Source organism: Cucumis melo, chromosome 6, assembly GCF_025177605.1.
Source record: "Cucumis melo cultivar AY chromosome 6, USDA_Cmelo_AY_1.0, whole genome shotgun sequence".
Taxonomy (NCBI): Eukaryota; Viridiplantae; Streptophyta; class Magnoliopsida; order Cucurbitales; family Cucurbitaceae; genus Cucumis; species Cucumis melo.
Genome location: NC_066862.1, coordinates 14,398,098 through 14,407,649, shown reverse-complemented (window position 1 = coordinate 14,407,649; position 9,552 = coordinate 14,398,098). Strand labels below are relative to the sequence as shown.

General features: G+C 33.5%; 1 protein-coding gene across 2 annotated transcripts; it reads left to right on the top strand.

The window, feature by feature from the left end:
* The first annotated feature begins 842 nt into the window (after positions 1-842).
* Positions 843-5,105, top strand: LOC127149658 (oligopeptide transporter 5-like). Of its 2 annotated transcripts, XR_007821361.1 has the most exons (6): positions 843-1,136; positions 1,216-1,346; positions 1,425-1,522; positions 1,618-1,766; positions 3,481-4,585; positions 4,816-5,105. XR_007821361.1 is itself a non-coding variant. In XM_051085494.1 (4 exons), exons 1-4 carry the CDS (start codon positions 1,112-1,114, stop codon positions 1,694-1,696), a joined length of 333 nt encoding a protein of 110 aa, XP_050941451.1. In that variant the 5' UTR covers positions 843-1,111; the 3' UTR covers positions 1,697-1,899. The 2 variants fall into 2 exon arrangements, 1 of the variants encoding a protein (XP_050941451.1); XM_051085494.1 differs by lacking the exons at positions 3,481-4,585; positions 4,816-5,105 and having other exon boundaries at positions 1,618-1,899.
* Positions 5,106-9,552: the final 4,447 nt, after the last annotated feature.

Here is a 9,552-nt window from a genome sequence, read left to right as displayed (position 1 = left end):
GATTCATTTAACTAACATAGTAAATAATTTTTGACTCAATATTATTTGTCGCTTCATGTGAATTTGCTAGTTTTTGAAGGTGTAGTGTAAAAATATCTTGAGTCTTCTTTGCCTTTCTTTTTGTAATTGGTCTTTTGGGTACATGCAAAGGTTCCATCATTGAATTCACATCAGTCCATTGAATCTTTGGGGGAGTTCTTTTTTTGGTTGAGCATAACTTTCCAATTAAAAGCTTCATTTCCCACTTTTCTTGTATTAATCATATGAATTAAAATACATTCAAAATTCTCTTAGTTTATCTGTAAACTACAAACTAAGCTAGAAAGTAGTAAATTTAACATCTGGTTGCCTATAGGTAGTAAAAAATTTTATGGTTGATTGGTTGATCGTGCTTTGACGGTTCATCCTAGATCAATTATGAGTGGTTTTTGTTAGAATTTATGTCCTAAAACTCATACTTTGTTGTTTGATTCAATAAAATTTATTATTGAATGCTATAATCTTAAAACCAATAAATTAAAGTCCCGAGGCTATTTTACTAAGTTTGCTAATACACTTGAACTTTATATAGAGACATAAACATGGATTAAGTTCGAGTTAATAGCCCAAATAGTCACTAGAAGAAATCTGGTCTTTAATGTCGGGTGGAAAAAATGAAAAATAAGCTTTAATATCGGTTTTCAAAAGGCGGATGTTTAATGTCGGTTTTAAACCGACATTAAAGCTTTATCTTTAATGTCGGTTTAAAACCGACATTAAACATCATGTTTTTTTAGAACCGACATTAAAGGTCTTTTTTATTTTATTTTTTATTTTTTTAATTTTTGTAAAAAGTTGAATTTTTCTCTCTCTTACTTTACTCTTTTCTCCTTTCTTCTCTACCAAACCCTAGACTTTACTCTTTTCTCCTTTCTTCTCTACCAAACCCTACGAAAGAAGGTTTTCTCTCAACATTTCTTCCCTTTCTTCCTTTCTCAATCTCATCACTTTCTAATCTCCCTTTGGCTTCCAGTCAAAACCTTCATATTCCCCACCTTCACCATCGCCGCCGTGAAATCCGCCTTCTAGAGGCTCCGACTACTCCGATACTGTCTCACCGTCGCTGCCGTCAATGGGTCATCTTCCATCGCACTTAGGTAACATTTTTACTACTACTATTATCGTAACAAACACCCCTTATTTTTCTTATTTTTATGCATCTAAAACTACATTCAGGAAGGAAGAGCAAAAGGGATAAATGGCAAAGGCAAAAAGTCATAGTAATGGAGACTGCCTTAAAAGGAAGAAAAATGAATTTACTTAAGTTTGTCGTAGTACCCATTTCCAAGTATAGAGGAAAAGCACAGGTAGGAAAAGCCGTAGTACCCATTTTCGATTTTCGATTACTACTAACTGATAATAACAAAAACTCTCTTTTGCAATAGATGCTTGGCTACGAATGGGCTGGAATATTTAGAAAAGTCCTTGTGGATTCTTCATACATGTGGTGGCCAGCAAATTTGGTTCAAGTTTCTCTTTTCAGGTTATATATATTTCTCATATGATTTTCTAGTAAAAACTTAAATAATAATATGTTATTGTGTTGCAAAATTTAATGTTGAGCATATGAAAATTCAGGGCATTGCATGAGAAAGAGAAGAGGCCAAGAGGAGGACATACAAGGCTCCAAATTCTGCTACCTGTTGGTGTTTATTGAGCTGTGTTGCCTGCTGTTAGGGTGAGTGTGCAGTGACTACGATATGGAGTAGGTGCTACAGTTATAATAGGTAATCTCTACCCATGTACTTTTTTTCTATTTGCCAAATTGTACCGTATTTGATCAATGTTTACTTCAGTTTCTACTATTGAGCCTTCCTAAGCAAAGCTCTTAAGTTAAATAGTAGTTTTTTTTTTTAATATAAACTCTTAAGTTATTTTCTTTTACCTTTAGATAACTAAGCAAAGCTCAATCTTCTTTCTTTACACTATATAACTTAAAGTTGCATAAAAACATTAAGATTTAATTCTCATTATTGATTTCATGTTTAAAATCGGCAATTCAATTGAGGTTTACTTCATGGTGGTGTTAGAATCTTGGGTATGGAGCTTCTACTGAAAGGTTAAATTACGTAAAATCTGGTGCTTTTTATTGTTTAATTAGAGGTTTCTTTATATATATATACACTTTTTAGTCTAAGGGTGTTTTGGTGTTTTATTTTGACTAAGTTATATTATGCTATTTTTCTTACGTTGAAAAATTTATAATAATACTAGTCATTTATGTCATTATTATTTATGTCAACTTTGCACCAACCGATTAAAAAGTTGTGTTAATCTGTTGTTGTTGCTCAAGTAGGTTGAACCATTTGATTATTTGAAAGTTGTTGCTCTAAAGTCTTGCAATTCAGACACTACAATTCCCTTAATTCATTCATTTATCTACGGAAGATGGTTCATTTCCTCTTCCTTCATTTTTTGGAATACTAAAATGTGAGCGTTTAACAAATTCTTAAAATGGAGCTTCCCATTCAACTCAGTATTGGGTGTTAGTTTCCAGGTATGTATAGGTACTTTAGCCATTGATGGTAAGGATTTTTTTGGCTGGGGGATAGTGCTTCTTCTTCCATCTTTCCTCATCTCTATCACTTATCTTCATTGAGAAACTGCCTCGTCTTCCGTTTCTTAGTTTGGTTTGAGAACTCCGTGCCATTCTCCTTTGTGTTTCGTCGTCATTTGTCCAATAGGAAACCATAGAGATTATCTCCCTTCTTTCTTTATTAGAAGTGTGCACTTGTCGGGTGGGGAGGAGGGGTGTTCGCATTTGGAGTCTGAATCCTAGTGAAGGGTTTCCTTGTAAATCTTTCTTCAAATTGTTATTAAATTGCCTCCCCCATTGGGCAGTGTGTTCGATGTGATTTGGAGGATTAAGATTCCTAACAAAGTCAAGTTGTTCATTTGTCTAGTCTTGTTTGGTTGTGTGAAAACTATTGATAGGCTTATTAGGAGAAGAACTTCGCTTTTGTGTCCTTTTGCTGTATTCTTTGTCCGAAGGCAAAGGAGGATGTGGGTCATTTCCTTTTGGACTACTGGTATTCGAGGATTTCATGGAGCTTCTTCCTGCAGGACTTTGATTTTAGATTTGTTGGGTAGATATGTGTCTGTGCGATGATCAAGGAGTTTCTCCTTCATTTGAGAAAGGCCTTCTTTTTGTGGTGTGTTAGAGTATGTGCGATTGTTTGGGATATTTAGGGTAGAAAGGACCAGGAACCTTGTGAAGTTTGATCTTTAGTGAAATATATAATTAAATGAGACTAATGTGAGGGAACTCCTTTTTTTATTTAAAAAAAAACATTTGATGTCAATTACATTTAGGTAAAGCTAGGCCTTAGAGAAAAAATATGATTCAGGTAATTTTCAAAATGATTGAAATGTATTTTGTAGATTAAAGTTGTTTGAACTGGAGGTTATATTCATTCTTATACAAGAGTTTTATTTGTGCAGGTATGACTGATTCAACATAAGCATTAAAATTTATAGTTATGGGTAAGTTGTTCAATCTGAACTATTACATTGGAACCTGGCTAGCTAGGAGCTAGTTATAGGTGTTGTGGAATAGAAAAAGAAAAGCAAGATAGTTTGTTTTTGAGATAATCTTGCTACATTTTTTCATGCTTTTTTCTATAAATATTTATTCTAAGCAAGATAGTTTGTTTTTGAGATAATCTTGAATTAGTTTATGGCTTTTGATTGTGGATATTAAATTCTAGAAATGCTCATCAAGTAATCTGAGTGATTTCTTTTGTTTAATATCTGGACCAAAGGAAAACAAACTGAGTGATTTCTTTTATTACATAAAAACGAGATTAAAGCTCATAATAGTACAAGAGAGTTATACATTGAGCAAAAAAACGTAAGGATTAGTAGGCACACTCGGGCATATCAATGTTAGTTTTGTGAGCAACCGAGTGATTGTGCTTGAAATGAGTGTTAGTTTGGAAGTGGTGTCCAAGTGTTAGTTTGGAAGTGCTGTTTTGTTTTAAATAGATGCATTGATGAATTTAACTAGGTGATTGTGCTTATTCCATGGGGGAAATAGGGTTAGTTTTAGAACTTATTTCGGTGCTCTAAATTAGTAAAAATATTTCAAATGATTTTCTTGGATGATTTATTGAAGTTAGTTATAAATAGGTTCATTTGTTGAATAAAAACTTAAAAATGGCTGAAAATTTTATAATGGTACAAAAATCATATGATGTTTGTGCCATATCATCAAATTGTGAGAAGTTAGGCGTTTTAGGGATTTTTTTGTACGGATGATCTTTTTTTAGGGGTTCAAATGCAATTTGGTCTAAAATTTAAATTAAACAGAACAATAACTGTTTGCTTATGTCAATTGTGTGTGAAAATATCATTTTATCACCTATTAAAAAGTTCAATAACCAAATGAAAGTCGTCTTGCCACGTTGTTTGAACTCCCTTGCCATATTCTACTGTCTCTATCGAGATACAAGAAATGGATCTCAAGCTAGTAGGACGCTCACTCTTCTGTCTTGGGTTGGTGCTGTGATTAGTAGCTGGTGCAATTTCATAACTGTCTTGTATGTTGGTAAGTGTTTATAGATTTTGCTTCTCAAAACATTTACATCTTTAATTTCTTTGATGATATCATTTACCTATAACCACTAAAGAGATTTAGAGTGTTTTTGGTTGATTTAGATATTTGATATCATTTAGATATTTGTACAATAGTGTTCTTTGAGCGTTCCGATATTATATGTAGATAACAATTGTTTTTGTCGTGCTTGATTGAATGTAGATAACTGTATATTTTTCCAGGTCATTTTCTACTAGAGGAGGATGATAAGTTTCTAGATAAGGTTTGAGCTACAGTTCAGGAAGAGGAATGTCAAGCCCTTGCTGCATTTGGTGCCTGTTTCCAATATTAATAATTGTTTGAAGAAGCATTTTCGAGACCTTTAAAATGTCGTGATCTTTGAATTTATATAATTCTGTTTGGTTGCAGTTAATTTTACAAGCGTGTTTTCATTGTTGGTGGAATCAGACTTGAATAATATGGGATTTATGTGCTTTAAGATATGAATGGGATTTATTGTTGCTTTAAGATATGAATGGGATTTATGTGCAAGTGCTAATAGCATTTTCATTGTTGGTGGAATCAGACTTGAATAATATGGTTTCCTACGGAATGTGACATGTAGTTTCAAGTTTGTAGTTAATTTCACTTGTTGGATTCAATGTTGGTTTATAAAAAATGGACAATAATACAACAATTAAATAAATATAAATTTCTAAAAATGGACAAAAACAAGCCTTTGATGTCGGTTTTAAACTGACATTATTGGCCTCTTTAATGTCGGTTTTAAAACGACATCATAGCCCAATCGACATTAAAGGGCTTCAATAACACTATCAAAGATGTCAGTTTAAAACCGACATTAAAGCCAAACCGACATTAAAAGGCTTCAATAACACCATCAAAGATGTTGGTTGAAAACCGACATTAAAGGCCTTTAATGTCGTTTTAAAACCGACATTAAAGAGGTCTTTAATGTCGTTTTTAAACCGACATTAAAGTCCAACCGACATTAAAGGCCTTTAATAACGCTCGCAAAGATGTCGGTTGTCAAGTGACATTAAAGCCCTTTAATGTCGGTTTTAAACCGACATTAAAGGTCAAATTTCTTGTAGTGAGTCTATAGTGTATGAATAAGGTTGGGCGCCTTATACTGGAAAAAACATTATAGATACAGCCTGCTCCGTAGTTAGTACAAACGATGTAATCCTGAATCGTTCATGTGGAGACATGGGAGTGAGGGCATCCTATGTAAATGGTTTACATAAGACTGGAACCACGAAATAGTCACTTTTAGTTATAACGCCGTAAACTATAAACTGACTATTTTAATTATAATGACCTAGATAACTTGATCTTAATCTTAAGCTAACTATGAACTTTTGTTCATTCGGTAGTATCCTTAGATCTGCATAGGTGAAGGCACCTCATCATCGCTGGCCTAATAACCCTCCCATTTTAAGGATAAGACCGAGTGGATAGTTAGGGACATAGGGTGCAAGGCGGAAGTCACTTTTACCCACTTTTGGGATAGTAGATAGGTTGTTCCCTTAAGGACTGAATCCAAATCTTGATCAAGAGGCCCCACCTTCTCATTGGCCCAAGAAGGATTCAAGTTTATAGGTTGGACCTTAAACCAATTGTTCAATAGTGAATTAGTAAGTCTTAAGGAGCAAGATGTAATCTAAGGGGTAAAATGGTATTTTGACCCAGCCAAGATTACAAACAACCTGTGGAGGATCAACTTACTCATCATGGTTGTATGAGGTGGACAGAAATATATCTATAGTGAGAGGAGTGTAACTAAGAGTCTTTAGTGGAATGACTCTTTAGTTAACAAATGTTGATTAAGCTTGGTCTAAAAGAGTTTAGCCAGTTAATCTCGAATTGTTGGAGTACATGATCTATAGGTCCATTAGGTTCCCCTACTAGCTTATAGGGAATCAACTAAGAACAATATGTTGGAATAACTCGAATTGTTCGAATTAGGTAAAAGAGAGAGAAATCGATAAGTGTATATGATATAAGTTGGTAAATATAAACGTCAAGCTTTATGTTTAAATATGACTTAAATAATAAAATATGAATATAGGTTCATATTAAGAAGCTTGGAAAGTTTTGAAACGGTCAAAGTTGTAAAAGTCAACATATTGACTTTTCACTTTAAAAAACAAAATTTTGATCGGGATTTATATTTAAATATGATTTGGATTTTAGAAAAATGAATGTGGATTCATACCTGGGAGGTTGAAATTAGTCAAGACGGATAAAATAGCAAAAAGTCAAAAAGTTGACTTTTGACTAAGAAAAGTCAAAGTTTGACTTTGACTTAATTGGTCAAAATAACCAAATTGTCCTTTGACTAATATATTTATTACTAAATGTTAGTGGGAAATTTGGCAGTTTGTAATGAACTTATAAGCCCCTAATTCCATTAAGGGTTAATGGATTAATTAGGTGTTGAGATTACATAAAAGAAAATTGCATGTATTTTGCATGTAATTTTCTATAAAAAGACTTCCATTTACAGAATGAGAAGATGATGATAAAAATCTCATAAAAAATCTCTAAACGATACACCTTCCTCATTCCATCTCTCTAAGATATCCTTCATAAAACAAGTCCCACAACTCGGTTATTAGTCTTGAGATTAGTAGGTCAACATAGTGGTTGTCCTTTGCTCGTGATCTTCAGGCAGAGAAGAAATTTTGGAACGAAGAAGAAGTTGAGAACTACAAAGGTGAGCTCATCGTTTACCTTCTATATTCTTCATTTAGGTCTATCGTTCAATTACAGCATGTTAATTTCTAAATCGTTTAGATGCATATATAGTAAAACATGATCCTTGTCTTCCGCTGCATGTTTCTCTGATGTTTTTTTTCCTTCAGCTTTGTTCCTTTATTATCATACTGTGAGACCCAAGTATGGAATATAAGGGTTTTTCTTTTGAGAAAAAAGGTGTTTTGAATAGCAGTAAGTGGTTTGAAGGCTAGTATGTGTTAAGACTAGGTGACACGACGAACGCGACAAAGAAGTACGCATCTAAGCTCTAATAACACGAAGAAATAGGCGTTTTGGTTTTGTAACGCAAGAAGAAGGTAGTCGGAGAGAGTTGTGAATTTCATAGGAAATTTCTAATCTTGATTAGACAGTTGATGATGTGTCAAGGTTAAGCTTAAGTATGGTTAAGAGAAGTGCTAAGCTTACACGTGTAAGGGACTAGGTAGAAGCTGACAAACTAAGAGAAGCTTTAGAATGACTTATCTGGTAAAGGATGAGTATAAATAGAATTGAAGGGGTCTAAAGGAAGTGTGGTTATTTTGAAGTTACCAAGAGAAAATACTAAATGTTGATTTGTAAAGAAGCGCTAGGCGAGAAGAAGAAGACTTGGAGTTAGGCGTTCCAAAAAAGGAAGGAAACTTAAGTATTTTCGTGAATGATTTTCTAAAAAAAAAACAGTGCTCGAAAGCATTCTTCAGAATCTTGTGTTGTTTGTAAGTATGTAACACATGTTTTATCTTGTTAATGTTTATTGAGAAAGCACGAATATTTTTCTAAGTTAAAGTTTCATATTATGACGGCTCTATGAAATTCATGTATGTGAGTAAACCATTAGCTTTATTCCTATCATAAGCTAGCTATTACGTGCCAATAACTTGTAGAAATACAAGTTATTATAGCCTTTTACGTAAAACAATGGAGTCAAAATGTGGGACAAATGACAAAACGCAAGACAAACTATCAAAATGCGTAGCTTTTAGTGCAAAATTCTAACATCAAGAGAATGCTTCCAAGGAGAAATGCTAACACATCACTATGTGACACTAGAAGACAAGAGTGGCAGTTGAGGCTGATGTGACAAGGGAATGACTACTTTCTGCGTTAACATTTGTAGGCAAGAAAAATTGACAATGTAGGCAAGGATGAATGTTCAGCATGAGCATTTAATTTCTCGTTTAAAAGCGTGCCTATAAAAGAAGTCCAACTCCACCATGAACAGGGCATAGAGGAGGCCATCCCTTAAGGAGACCTCTTCACCATTCGTAATAGTTCTTTTGTTCATCCTTTCTCCGATCAATATCTAAGTGAGAGTTTAGAGAGAGATTAGAGAAAGAAATTCATCATCCATTTTCCCTTACTTGTAAAGAGCCAAGGAATGCAAACCAATGCATTTTACCGCTCGACACATTTTTTTCTTCTCATTTTTGTATTTTATGATGTACTATTTGAATGTTCCTCATCCTATGGCTGAAATGCCCATATTTATAATAGGTTAATTTTCATGAATGTAACAAAAAAATAAAATATCTACGGCTCATGTAACAAAAACAAAAAGCCCATGAAATCAGTAAAATATTTTCATAAATTCCAGATTTGTCCTTGATATTGTGGATGATTTGTCACTTCTATTTCTTCTTCTTCTTTGCAATTTATTCTTCTCTTCCAGATTTCTTCGGCTTCTTTTCTAAATTTTCTTTCTTCATCTTCTTTTCTAAATTTTCTTTTTTCATCTTCTCTTTATTTCTTCTAGCTACTCTTCCAGAATATCAAGATCGTTTAAATATCACCGATATGATCTAAATGATCGCTTACCTGGTCAACACGATCGTTTAGTATGTGAATAGATCATATAGATTTGAAGTCCCTTTTTCCATCGTTTAAAAAGAATTACACGATCATGTGGATATGAGCTAAACAATCGCTTACCTAGATAACACGATCATTTAGCATGGTCAACACGATCGTTTAGATTTGAAGTCATTTTTTCATCATTTAAAAAGAGCTACACGATCGTGGAGATATGATCTAAATGATCACTTACCTAGTCAACACGATTGTTTAGCGTGGTCAACATGATCATTTAGATTTGAAACATTTTTTTCATCGTTAAAAAGAACTACACAATCATGTTGATACTACCTACATGATCGTGTACAATTTCCTACACGATCGCGTATCATGATCATTTAGAAGAAGAA

Excerpts from the sequence above, each read along its gene's own strand:
- LOC127149658 (XM_051085494.1), top strand. The coding sequence starts at position 1,112 with ATGGGTCATCTTCCATCGCACTTAG. Across the intron at positions 1,137-1,215 it reads TCATCTTCCATCGCACTTAG|GAAGGAAGAGCAAAAGGGAT; the intron begins GTAACATTTTTA and ends AACTACATTCAG. Across the intron at positions 1,523-1,617 it reads GTTCAAGTTTCTCTTTTCAG|GGCATTGCATGAGAAAGAGA; the intron begins GTTATATATATT and ends ATGAAAATTCAG.